Raw genomic sequence first — 14316 nt, 5'->3', positions numbered from 1 at the left:
TCAATAATCATTTAACACAGCTCGAGAGAATTGCCCGAAGCTCCCAAACTTGGTTAGGCTCGGGCCAAACTTTTGGCACTTGTTCTGTCACGCGTTACCGATGGGAAATAACAGAACGCACCTCGGTTAGCGCCACGCCAACAGAACAAGACAATAAATTTACTTAAATTATTCCTCGGCCAGATTTTCGCCGATACGGTCTGTAGGGCACGCGAGTACAGCACAAGGAAAACCGCTCCAATCGTTGAAGGTTTTAAGGAGCTTCGGCGTGATTAGCAAGATTTATGGCCAGGCACGGACAGATTTGTCTTACAACAGTGTATAAGACGTCGATCGCGTAAGGTAGTTCGGCTTAGTAGGCTCCCCATCGGACGCCTAGCCTACCAAGCTTTCTTAACCTTTAAAGGTAAGACACACTAAACAAAGTGGTAAAAAATAAATGAAAACGCGTTTAAACAATTTCGGATACGTACATAGCCAAAAAACTAAATGAATATCAAATATTGAGAACAACAAATGTACTGAACAACGAATGTAATGAAAATTTAAAAATACAGTTTTGCAACAGACCTGAAGTTTATGTTGGCAATGAATAAAAATAATATCGTCTCATATATTGAACGAATGGAAGTAATTTACCATTTTGTTCCACCAAGCTAAAATTTTACAATAAAACTGTTAAGGTGAAACATTGTATGAGAATATCTGGTTGGAACACAGTTTTTCTTAAAGAAAATTGGTAAGAAACCACTGTTCAATCTTTGCATTGAATTTACAATTTTCAACTGTAGCTGTGAGCATTAGTTGTAATAGCTCAAATAATCTATCATATGTAAGTATTTTACATCGTTTGTAAAGATTAAGATTCGGTTCACTACAACAGTACAACGTTTACATTTAAGGGTTAACGATAAACAGCAGGCCTACTAGACCAGGTGGAAAAATAATTGCCCTGTAATAAATCTTCCCCGCGCAAGGCATCAATGGACTGATCAAGTGTTGGACGGTTCTAGTCAACATGGAAATTCTTCAGAGCATCAAAATGCTATCTTATTGTATAGCAGTTTTCATTCCTCGTGCATAAAAAGCCAATTTTCTTAATCAGCTTCCCTGTCACGAACCGATACCGTAGCGGATATCGTATATTATTCTAGTTTATTAAAACTTTCCACAAGAAAACCAATCATCCGCCAAGCAGCGTGAAACAAGAGCGTTCGCTTTTAAGTTGGGAAAAGTAATCCCCAATGAAGCTGACCGACCGCATCCGGTTCGGTAAAGCGAGAAAAGTGTAAAACTTTTTGACACATCGACGTTATCCCGATCGTTCTTTCCCGGTTTTCTCCCGCTCCCTCTTTTGTTACCTTCGATGGTGGGCCAGTTTTCCCAGGTGGAGAGTAACCTGAACCAAACCACTCACTTCCACAGCGCGTCCTACCGATCGTAGATCAACGTCAATTATCGAACCCTAGGGTATTAATAAATGAAGGTGGAAAAAAGCGCCCTTCTCAACCAATCAACGAACCTTTGTGCCAATAAATTTCCCCCCTTGACACTGACGCTAACTTTCGATTGTTTGATGTCGTTGGCTTTCCCGTTCGCAGGTGTGAAGTACACAACCCATCGCTGGCAACGCCGATCACGGTTCATCGGGATACGTTCGGGCGACATCACAGTTTCCGCGGCACAACATCTTCCTCGAGCCGTGGCCAAACACCCCGCCATTCGGTTGCCCACCCGTCGTCGGGCCGGGGCCAAGGACCATCGACTCCACACCACCACCAATACCACCATCCACCGCAGCAGCATCAGCAGCAGCACCATCAGCAGCAATCCCACCACCAACATCAACACCACCAGCAACCGTTGCCACCGTATCCGGCGAACGGCCTGCAGTACCATCCTTCCCGCAGCCGCAGCGTTCCGGAGGGTTTGGGCGGGACGGGCCGCACCGGAGCGACCGGAGGAGGGCCGTCGGGTGCGTTCGCCGATTGTCACTGGAATCACTGCCACTGGACCACCGCCCAGGACCGGGCCACCTTCTGCCGTCCGAGCCGACCGATTCAGGTCGTCGAGCAGATAACGACATCCGTTTGACTAAAGTTTAAAATCCTCAAGTTCTTCCTGTGCATCTCGGTACATCTGCTGGAGGGGCTTTTCTCGTAGGCGCGCAATTCTTAGCAAGGTTCGGCCCGGCCGTCATCTGTGGAGGTGATATTTTAAACCATAGTTAAACTCGTCATCGATCGAACACGTCACGGGAGCAGTCTGTTTGATCGTGTTTACTCGTGCTAGGAAAATCAAACCCCTATTGACGTCTTCGGAGTAGGCTAGTTAGCAGTTGTAAAACAAGCGTTCGATTCCCCACGTTCGTCGATTTTCCTCCCTCCCATCGATTGAGATATATTAAACTGACGTTTCCGGAACACACAAGCGTAGAATGAAATTTCACCCGCAGGCGTATGCTACCTTGATGAGCGCTAGATATTCCATAAGCACGGAAACTTCGCCGCTTATAAATGCACATTGACTCGAACTCCATCATGTGCAGTACGCTCCATCAAATGGCTCGAAGAGTAGAATAAATCGCTGCATACTTAATGTGTTCAATACACCAAATAATCAATTAATTCGCGGTTCGTGCTTACTCATCGTTCTCAACCATCTCAACGGACCGACACCGCTCCAGCTCCAGAGAAGTAGGCGTTCGAAGCCCCAGTGACTGAATAAGAGAACGATGCACACGTGCACGCTAAACGGGGTGATCTAGGCGGCTGCGTTCGTTGCAAAAACACGTGTAGGTTGTTGCGAAACAAAACTCAACCACACCCGCCACGCAAAAGGAGGGAAATCGTTCACGACGAGTGTTCTGTTCTAATTAAATTGCAAATTTCATCTCACCGAGCGCACGCAATCGTGCGAAAAGTAGCAGTTATGAAATGTGGGTTTTTGTTTCTAGATTTATTCTGCTCCACTTTTTTGTCACCACCATTTGTGTGTGTTTACGTTGATAAGCATAATTGCACCGGAGCGATCAAAATGGAATTATTATCGATCGATTGAATTCGTCGAATTAACGTCCGGTTTAATCGTTTACGGGCGGATTGCTGACGAGCGATTAGAATTTTCACCCCGTTTTGTCACTCGGGTTTTCCCGACGCACGCTGGCACTGGCACCGCGAGGGACGCTGGAAATATGATATAAATTTTGCACGTGGGTTATTTCAACACAACAATAAATTATAATCAACGTTTCGCGGCAACCGATGGTGGGTTGAGGGACTCTAAGCAGATTAAGTTCCCTCAAAACCATGGCGACAGCATGGCTGCATGGGTTTTCCCGCACTCGTTGGATGTGCCCCGTTTAGATGGAAATTAGCGCGAAAAATGTGGCCAGCAATTAGCATACCAAGGGCCGGATGGAAGCCGGAGGGCAGAGGCTCAAATTCTTCGGAAACATAGTCCCATGAATCCAAACGAAACCATACTGCTGATTAGTGCGAAACATCGTTGCTGGGGATGTTTTATGTGCCACGAATAGGCGATAATTAGAACACTGTTTATGTTGTATTACTTTTCTTTTTTTTTTTGTAATTTATGTGTTACGTTGGTGATGAGTGAGAGAACAGTTTCGTGAAGGTATATAGAAACCGTTCCGTTTTTGAACATGATAAAATGAAGATTTATGTGCAATGTAGCTAATGTGAGAGAGTGAAAATCATAGGAGAAAGATAAAGAGTATTTAATAAACAGTTGATTTTGAAACTATGTTTTATTCATTAAATTTATTTCGAAAAGATTATATGATGACATATCCGTGATAGTTGAAAAATCCATAACTCATTATTATATTTTAACATCCCACCAATTTCCAAAATACTGGGAAAAGCATCATCAACAGAAGCGCTGACACTCAAGTTCGACCGACGCAGCAACCGAGAAAGGAACAGGAACTTACCGTAATAAATTAATATCGTGACAGATTTTTAACCATTATCGATCATATTTAATGTTGACAAGGCTCGCTAGATTTATTCAGCCTTTTTATGGAGATCATAATTTAAACCGGATACTATCGCGTAGGTCAGAGAGTAAACATTATCTGTTTTATCTCTTTACCATCCAACATTACATTCCGCTACTTTTCCAGGTGGGGATATGGATAAATTTTATTTAAATTCCACAGAAAACCTTTTTCAACAGTTATGTCCGCTCTCAATTAAAAGTTCTCCTTGTGGATAAAAAGTAGCAGTCAATATATTGAAATTGGGTATCGGTATCGGGAATTGGTTGGAATTTCATTTCATATTGTTTGACCAGTGGGAATATTTGACTGAGTTCCTCAAACGCTAATTATTTATATTGACAATATGAATTGCAGCAATTAAATATAATCAATTGCACGTCACATGACTTACTTTCAAATACCTCATTTAACTTTCATCAATTGGTCCTGTTGACTATGTCCATTTGTTGGTTATGTAAAAGAGATGACCTGCATAAGCAAGACCTGCGTAACCCGCGAACACAACTTACCAAAAGTTTTGTACATCGAACATTCCACTGGCAGTTATAAAACGTCACAATGATAATACAAAAATCGCTAAAATGTAACAAATAGAACTAAATGACATGGCCGAAGTTGTATGCAATGAGAACGGCATTTCATATGAAACACGAGAAAAACAAAAGAATACACCTTAAAAAATTAAAAAAAAAAATTTAAAACAAGGACGTGCATGTACTTGCTACCAGACCCAAAAAATATGGAAGACATCGAGCAAGAATGATTTTCTATACGATACTTCTCGGGAAATACCAAGAGTGGTTTTTCCGTCAAATTTAGTCAATCGTGAAAACGATGACGACGTGACCTGACACTTCCGTCATCGTGTGCCTGGGAAAGTCGATCCCGGATTGAATTTTTCTTTCTGGTTCACAACCGATATCATTTGACAACTTCAGTCGAATTCACAGAAAAGCTGAATGGGAAGCGCTTTTCTTTGTCTTATGTTCGTTTAAATTGAATGTACTTTACTCGAGACGAGCGAAAAAAAAACTATCGAACAAATGGAAAACATAAAACGAAATCATAATAATGGTCCCATTTATATTTTTCCCCATTTTATTCGAGTGATTTATATTCACTGCTAGCACGTTTTGTTCTACCATAGCGTAGATGGGATGGGGAAAAATAGTCCACGTTATTTCTTCACTTTGCAATCCAGTGTTAAGTGCATCCAGTCCGAAACGCAGTCAGTAATCTCCTCCTGCACCGGTGGCTGTTCCGAGTGCACACTGAAGCTCTGACCACTTCGAACGGGTCCTGTCCAAGAACCGAGTCACCGTCAGTGCAGTGGTCGATAACGTTCTGTTGCTTCCGTTGCATCCGGTGTCTGGAAGGGAAAGCATTTTCTCGTCACCGTTACCGGCGATGGCATGAGATCATTCGTCGGTCTTATTGCGCACCGAAACCCATTGCACAGCGCCAAATTGCTTCCGCAAATCATTCGCTCAAGACGTTTTTCGCTCTTCCGATGATATCTTTCCCATTCGATCGCTTTCCGGCGAGGCACGGCAAGCTTCAACAAGGTGTAGGGCAACAGTTGCCGGAGAGTCCTGTCTAAAGTCCCACAAGAAGACGGCGTCTCGTTGTGAACTGCACAGTGTGTGGGTAAATAAAGATGCGTCGGGGAAAAAAACGATTATATGAAAGACGTTTCTTCCTGCAATCTGGGGTAAACAGTCGTTTCGTTCGTTGAGATGGATATTGAAAATGGCTAGTTTTTAGCCTTTGTGTGGTTTGCTTCCGGAATATGCATTGTATAAAGGAAGCAATAATTGAAATCTATTGTAAATATGTTATTGGCCAATTCATAAAAAAAAGTCACGGAGAGGAAAATGTAAACGATGAATGTTGTAAATATTCGTATGCTACCCCTTCCAATTGGCCAATTTTTTATCCCATACATAAGGAATTTGCTTCGCCCAGTCAAAAGGTAAATATTGGATTATTGTATCACATTCCGTTAGCATTAACATGTAATATGTTACCTTCCGTAGCTTTCAGCTTTCGATGAGCCCCTTCAGGAAGCACTCAACAAGCTTCTGGACTCAGTGTTGTGTTAAAATAACGTAATCCTCCTGCTGGAGGGTAAGCGGAAACATTTCTTCGTCCGGTTTGAAAACCGCTTCAACGTAAAAACGTATGGCTCCCCGAAGAAGTGCTAGTAAAATATTAAACTGCTTGAATTTGATCGTGTCGGTCTTCATTGTTCCAATCCATCTACTTGGTAATCCAAACTATTCGAAACCGTGCGGGTATTGGAGTCGGAGCTGAACTCGAGATCGGAATCGGAGTCGTAGTTAGCTGGAGTTTAATGCAACACATCACTTGCAGTAAGAGTGCATCTACAATTGCATACTGTTGGGCGGAACTACACCTATGCGATGGTATGATGGATCAAACCAGTTCGGTTTACGCGACTTTGGGGTTTATTTCAGCAGTTCTACGTTAAGTGCATCTATATCAGTATGATGTTACAGTTTAATAATTCACGTCTCAAATTCTAGCTATACACTCTTCTAAAAATTGCCTGGTAATAGACATTAAACTACGGACATTTGCATTATATTGGTTTGTTTGGGTCTTAAGAAGAATCTTTCTTCAGTGAAATCTACATCATCAAAATGATTGAAATACAATTACAGAAATTGGTTATCGAACTTTTCTAAAACTTCGTGAGTTGTTAAGGTATTAAGTCGTGTGAGTGCGTTGTAATAATATGTGAAAATACATAAGAACAATAAGTCTAAAGCAAATACAAACATTTGCGTCAAAAGTTCCAAAAACAAGACTGAAGCATAAATCTTACCAATAGTAGTAGCTTTCAAATAGCAGTACATAATCCACCCAATATAACCAAATACCCCTCGGAAGGGGTTTCGGTCCTTTAATATGTTTTATAGATTTCAATGGCCCTTTTCGTCGTTATTTATCGCTCTTACACGTTTTAGTGAAATCATGCCGGAGGCGGCATGAACCGAACATTTTATTGAAGGTCCGCGTAAAATATGGTGTCAAAGTCGTTGAGGAGTGAGCGAGCGCGAGCGAGAAAAACTGTAATCCAAGCGACTGTAAACACACCAGCACTCAGTTAAAACATCAATTTCCATTTCCTAATCCACACATTTATTGCTACCACGTCTTTTATTCCCGACCGGCTTCCGATTGGAAGCCATCACCCAACGCTTTCCTTCACGGTCAGTACCGTTAGTGCAGCGTGTAGCTTAAAGTCAAAATGTGTGATATGAAGATTTATGGAACTGTTGAACCGTCTGCTCTAGATCCGTTGAATCCGGTGTCCATTTGCGGGGAAAAGGGACACGAAACTGAAAGAAAATCGACAAAGAAAGCAGACAAAAAACTACTCACCCACACCGGAAGATTCATGGAAAAGCTTCCCGTCCTACCGTAAGTTCTTGGGGAGGTTTGGAAAGAAGCCCGGAAGAAGATGGGATTTCAAGATACTCTCCCCATCCGTCGTTCACAGAAGGACCGTGACAGTATCTGCCTCTCCCTTTCGCATCCGGGAGAATAATGGCAAGGGTACTCCGTTCCAACGACACCATTCAACATATGTACGTTTGGTCGTGAAATGAATAGATGAACGAATGAAAACGAAGCCCTTGAGCTTCAGGGATGGTGTGAAAAGTTTCCGGGGAATAGTCAAAGGAAGAAGGGTGGACGCTTTTCTTTCCCTGTGGCAAGGAGAATTCATTTATCTGCACTTTCCGTATCGCTTTCCAATGCGGTTTCCCGCGACGATGCGTTGGAAGCCGAGTTCGTGAAATCCCCTGTAGGAGGGAGGATCACGTCAAATAACAAAGAGACAGTTCCGTGGGGGAAATAGTAGTTTTGGCAGTTTTCCCCGATTCTTGTCGAGATTCACTTTTATTATCAAGCAATCGCACAAGGAATATTGATTACCTGGGACGCTCGCACCCAGGACGTTCGTCAACAACGCACTAACTTGTGTGTCCGCTATATAAAGGCCCCTCATCAGCATTGTTGATGCAATAAAGTATAGAGCAAGATCATGTCGAAACCGCTCTTCCTCTGCTTTAGGACCTCTTTTACTGCTGGCTAATCACATATCCCGGTACAATCCAGTCGAAATACCATCGTTATCAGCCCCTCACTTACCCTGAAATGGGCTCGCAATCAAACCGTAAAATCAATGTTTATTGAATGCAAAGGCAAGAACCGGCCTGCCAAAGTACGAATTTCCCCGTCACCGGTACGGAGCGGATCATCTTCGAGCGTCAACAATCGAAGCCCATCAGCAGCATCATCAGAAGATTTGTGAGGAAGGCAATAAACATTCCATCTGCTGGGGATAATACGAGATGATGATGAGCAAGAAGCAAGTCAACGGTAGCGTGGCACGCAAGAAAATCGGCATGCGGGGAACATTTATTGGCAAATACGGGATATAAAAAAAAACAAACATACAAGTGCACGCATTTTCCACGCACGTGGTAGGGGATTCCGTACCCGCAGTGTGAATATTTATTGTATTTCCCACTTTTTCCCCATACGTAATCAAACGCTGCGTTGCGTTTGTTACGAAAATTCAATCCGATTCCGGTTGATGCGATTGCGAGCTACTTCCGGTTGTGTTGTGTGTTGTTGTTTATCTTCCTTTTTTTTTGTCCACCACCTTGTTTGCGAAGATTGCTTATTTGGTGCGTATTAGCATTGATATTCATGATATCTAGCGAGGCATCGTTTCCTCCACCGTGTTGTGATACTGTTTATCAACAATGTTTTGTGGTATCGATTTTACGACGGCAGTGGTTGGCAAACATTTGATCTGCGTCTGATTGTTTCAAAGTGATCAAATATAGCCAAAATTAAATTAAAAAAGTTTGTTATTGTTTGGGAAACTGTTTTAGTTGTGAAAGCCCTACCTGCAATCATTTGTTGCCCAAATTCGTTAGAAAAATTTTATGTACCAATTCTGAAAGGCTTACATAATGTGCAAAACCAATTTTACGAAAAGGGAAAAAATCCTCAAACAATCAAAAATAAGATATAATATTGACATTAATATTTTGTATTTCAATATAAAATATTGTTGAGTCTTATAGCGACTAAAAAAATAATATTTGAATAAAGACTCCATTTGCAATCCTTGTCATTATCAAATAAAAAATCCAATTCATTTTTTTCTTGAGTTCTAAAATTCAAACATTCAAAATATAGTATTCGAATTTTTATGGTCGTGTGCACTTTTCTGCTGTCCTGTGACTTAATGCTTCAAAAAGTTTGCCAGCTCCTGTCCTGCGAAGCAAAGTTATCAATGTTCTTTTTTTCGATTTCTTTTTATAATGCCAATTTTTGGTCCTGTTTTACCTCCCATCGGTGTAGAAACGATTACTCATCACAACCCACCATTTTTATCCCCTGTTGGTCATGAGTTTCCGTCTTTATCAAGGGCAAAAACTGTGTGTGCTTCTGGATGTATTTTTCTGTTGTTTTTTTTTCCTATCTATCGCCATCGAAACTAGAGGAAAATTGTGGGTACATGGTACGGGCAAACGAAAGGTGACGATAAGAAGGTTGATTTTTCCAATATAAAACCAACGATCGATTTTTCTCTAGATATGATGCTGTTTCTTTCGTTTCGCTCACCAGCCCTGGGGATGTGGTTTTTTTTTATTTCTCCCTCCATCCGATGAAACCAACAGAATGTTCGAAAAGTTGCCGTTCGACAAATAGATTCGCATACGCGACACTTAGATGTATGAGTGTGTGAAAGCTGTATGCATGTATGTACGATTCCCTGACAGATCCTTGCTGCTGTGCTCGAATCTCTGCCATGACCCCCCGATAGGGGGCGGGAGACGATGAAAATGCAAAATCTTACGATTTTCCGTTCCGGCAAACAGATTCCCCACCCCGTTAAACCCCACTCCCGTCGCGGGGAAAACTTTGACGCGTTTGCAGAACGACGCGTCCTTAACGTTTTTCCAATTCACCATCTCACATCGGTCGCGACCGAGGGTGATGTGGCACGGGCACACGAGATCGTAAAAAGAAAATGTCAATTCTCCACTCAATCGGTCGGCGAGACTCGTCCGTCCGAGCGAGCACATCACGCGAACGGAGTGTCGCAACTTGTTGGATAGATATTTGGTGGAATTGATGCAAATCGGCTTCGGGGTGGCCGCTTTCACACCCCGTTTTTCCAACGCCCCCCGCTTACATCGGCCCGCAATGGAATGGTAAACAAGTGTGGCAAGCTAGTAAACTTTAACTGAACAGATTTTTCTACCATTTGCGTCGTCTTTCGGAGGACACTTTTTTTTCGTTTAGCAAGCGCAGGGCATAGGAGGCAACTTTTTTGCTGCCTGTTTTTGTTCAATCCCCGTCTTTATGTTGTTTGTCTGCAGCAGCAAATAGTTTGTGCTATCAAAAAACGAGGAAAAAGTCCTTGATTCCATCGAAGTGTTTCCCATCTGAATTTCAATTACCTAAACTCTTCGACAGTGATCGACCATAATCGTCCAAGCCCTTTCGAGCGGGGGCAGACTCGGGTTTGGAAACTTAATTTAACTTTATCCTCCCCTTTAAGGCTTGTTTTGGATTTCGATGAAAATTAACGGCTTGTGCTGGAAAATGTTTGACTGCGCAATTACCAACCACCTCTATTGAAGCGGAAAACCCCCTCGAATGCAAAGGATGATGCTTTAAGGCCACGAGCGATTCTCGGATCACTTTCAATCCATCTTCAATTACACTCAACTTTGACTTTCGTTTATTTTTTTTATTATTATTTGAACTCATTTTCCCACGACAGCTGGCACGAAAATTTGCCCGCTTTTCCCAAAGAAACGATCTCAGCAAACGGTGGAATCCGTTGGTAAATTTAATTTATCTCCCATCGCCGGCTGAACGATGGCAAATAAGGAAAAAAAAAATCCCCCGACCGCGTCTATCCTTGGAAATTTCTCTTAATTGCATTTATTCCACATCCTTTCGGCAAAAGCGAACCGCTGTGGCGTACGCTGCCGGGGCCATTCCATCGTCCCGAGGCCGAACGCGTTCGTGCGGGATGCTTCGCCTGCCGGTAGGAAATTGGATAACTCGATGGCGCAGATATCAAACCGTCGCAAAGGCAAACCTCGAAAGGAAATTGATGATGGTGATCGAGCGGTAGCAGAAAAAACCTCCTCCGCCGACCACAACGAATCTTCCGAGAATGCTCTTTCGAATGTGAGATGCCACCATCGTGTCCTGAAATGAATTGCCGGTAGAGTTCCACTGCGGAGCCGGGGAGTTACATTTCAATCATCACGGCAACAACCGGCACAACCTGCTGGTGCCAGTCAATCGGATTATTGGGGTAGGCCGCACCAGTTGATTGACCGTGGTGGCGACCCCTGACACCGCACGGGGAAGGGTTGTCCAAGATGTCCCATAAATCAACTACAGACCATTTGGCATCATAGTGGATCGACGCCACCGAACTCGTCAACTCGTGGAAACTTCGTTCAGCAAAAGGCAGCTTCGCTGTGTTATTAGTCGATAAAGATTTCGAAAGGCTTCATGAGATTTCTCAGAACCAAGTGAAATGAGATTTTGAATGTTTTTGATACCTTGTGTACTCTATGCAAACGTCCATCTCTTTGCAGAGGAAAGTTGTGTTGATCTTGAAAAATGATGAGGCATCTTTAAATTAGTATTGCTGGGTTTTTTGAAGGGCCCGGTTACAGCAAAGAGTTCAGTATAATAATTATTTTATATTTATACTATTACATTCCAAATAATTAAAATAAACATATTTCCCTTCCTTTACTCTTTTTTTTAACACTATTCATATAAAACTTATGGAAAAATTTTAGATTACTTTATAAAATAGAGAAAAGCAACTTCTTTAAAATTAAATTATGGAGAGTTTATCTTATTTTTTTTATAAATATTAGAACATATTTATGACAGCATTTGTGTCTTTTTAGACGCCAAAATAATATTCACAGTCCGGTATTGAGCCAAATTAGAAAACAGACATCCATCGATTTGCTTTGAATATTTTAGAAGGTGTTTTTACTCCTTCCCATCATCAACACGACCGATTGTGTACGTTCCAACGCCACACCATCGTGATGAGCTAATTCTGGCTGGAAATTGAAATATGTAGGTTCGCTCGTTTGTGTTAGCCCGCATGTCCGTTCCTCGTCCTCCCGTCGGGGGAGAAGGAGCGAAAATTCCACCCGGTTTATCCAAGGTTTGGCAGATGAATGGATACACATCAAATAATACCACATGCCATGACACCGGCAGCGACCGCGTCCTGGATCAAACGACATCTCCGAAATCCTTGCGGCACGTACTGCAAACACCGGAATCTCACACCCGGTTTACGCACGCTGTGGCCATGTTGGCCACGCACGCACAATCATGCTCTCAGTCCCAATCCAAACAACTTCCGCCCTAGCGTTTCATTTTCTCACGGAAAAAGGGAAAGTGACGGCAGAGCCCCGGAAGTCACATCGACGCACTGTGGGCGGTTGGGTTTTTGGCAAGATTAAAGGCAAAACGACAGCAGGATCAGCGTTGCTTTTGATCTGTCGATGGTAGGATGGCGGCACGTTAATGGTGACGTTATCTTCTTGCACAGGAGCTTGTTGAACAAACTCCTTCCCATCGTTGCAACCATCGGCAGTCCCGTGGCTCGAACTTGTGCCACATTTTTCCCATTATCCTTCTAGAACGACGCCAGCAGCGCACCGCCGACGAATGGCTTCCGTTGTCATTATTATCAACCGCCCTAGCATTCCCCTGGTGGCATGGCAAAAGCATCAGCCGCAAAAGTCGCGAAAGGATGTTTTATTATTCCTCTGCGAAACCGGCCGTGGTGGGGTTGGGGGACAGTTGGGGGAAAAAGTTGTCATCATGATTAGCTGTGGGGGGATGGTTGACGATTCTTGAAAGAATATTCGATTTTTTTGTCGCCCATCCTGAAGCTCCCCTCCCCTGCACGCTTTTTTCAAAACTCGTCCATCATCGTCAACCCCTCGATGAAGTACGCACAACTGGAAGAACTCAGCAAGACGAACATAAAAGACAATGAAGAATTAATGCGTCCGCAGAACAAAGCCTCTTTCTTTCGCGAGCGGGATTATTAGGAATTGTTCGAATCACTTTCTTTGAGGGTATAAAGAAACGGAGCAGCGCTTATCAATTGAAAATGGCTTTTAAATTCTTCATTTTAACATCTTCCGGCGATCGTTTTGGATAGCTTTCTCTGTCCGTCGAGTGACAAGCATACATAAAAACATAAAGGAAAGCAGGGATTGTATTGTATGTACATACACGTATGTACATAATTTTTTTTTAAAAAAGGCATCACTGCTATATTATACAACTAAAAGTTTTAAACCTTTTATCTTACTTTTATTAGAAGAGAAAGGCGTTAGCTTTAGAAGTATCTATAGTATCGATAAAAAAGCAAAAATTAAACCTTTTATCTTATTTTCATTAGAAGAGAAACAATAATTTTTAAACATCACGTACTACATAAACCACCATGATCTTGATTAAATAAGCAACGACTTTGAACATGTCACTTTTTTTTTAAATTACTAGAAGAATCTTTAAAATTTTATAAAAAATTACTTTCCACCAACAAGAGAGTACCATTATTAGATTACTGGAAGACCGGTAGTTTTTTAGAAACAATTTTAAAAGATTGAAGGAAGATTTTAAAATGTTTGCCAATCAGCAACGAATGCATTCATTGTGGAATTATTAATCACCAAAATTTTCGTAATTCATTAACAATTTAAAACATGACCTCATCATTATTTCTAGAACCTTAATCCATTTTTAAATACATTGTCCTAGATTACTTCAAATATTTCAAGCAGCTTGAGGATCTTACATATTTGTTGGAAGAATTCCACCACCCAGCTTGAGACCATGCTCTCGGATCTTCTTCTCTACTTCTAACAAGGAAACATACAACCTACCCTTCCAGGGCAAACGCACCGATCAAAGCTAATCGCATTATCATAACGTCACCATATTTTCTCATCTCTGCTCTGCTCCGCGTTTAGTACGCGTCCTAACTAGGCCTGGCATTACATTGAAGTCCGCTGCCAAAGCAAACATCGCCCTCCGACGGGTTCCATATCAAACGCAGTGTAACGACAGGCGAAATTACATAAAGCGCAAATGTTTACTAGCCGTACCGAGTTGTTCCACTTTCGAGCGGAGCTCAGCGGAAGCAAAGTGAACCTAATGCTAGTACA

At 42.3% G+C, this 14316-nt stretch overlaps 1 protein-coding gene across 1 annotated transcript in view; it reads left to right on the top strand.

The window, feature by feature from the left end:
* Positions 1–2094, top strand: part of LOC131281545 (uncharacterized) — a 28788-nt gene extending 26694 nt beyond the window's left edge. Inside the window, exon 11 of the mRNA XM_058310884.1 lies at positions 1602–2094. Coding sequence (XP_058166867.1) covers positions 1602–2094 — 493 coding nt within the window. The remainder of the gene's footprint in view (positions 1–1601) is intronic.
* Positions 2095–14316: the final 12222 nt, after the last annotated feature.

This window comes from Anopheles ziemanni, chromosome 2 (assembly GCF_943734765.1).
Source record: "Anopheles ziemanni chromosome 2, idAnoZiCoDA_A2_x.2, whole genome shotgun sequence".
Taxonomy (NCBI): domain Eukaryota; kingdom Metazoa; phylum Arthropoda; class Insecta; order Diptera; family Culicidae; genus Anopheles; species Anopheles ziemanni.
Note: the sequence above shows the minus strand (reverse complement) of the source record. Positions and strands in the feature narration are given on the sequence as shown.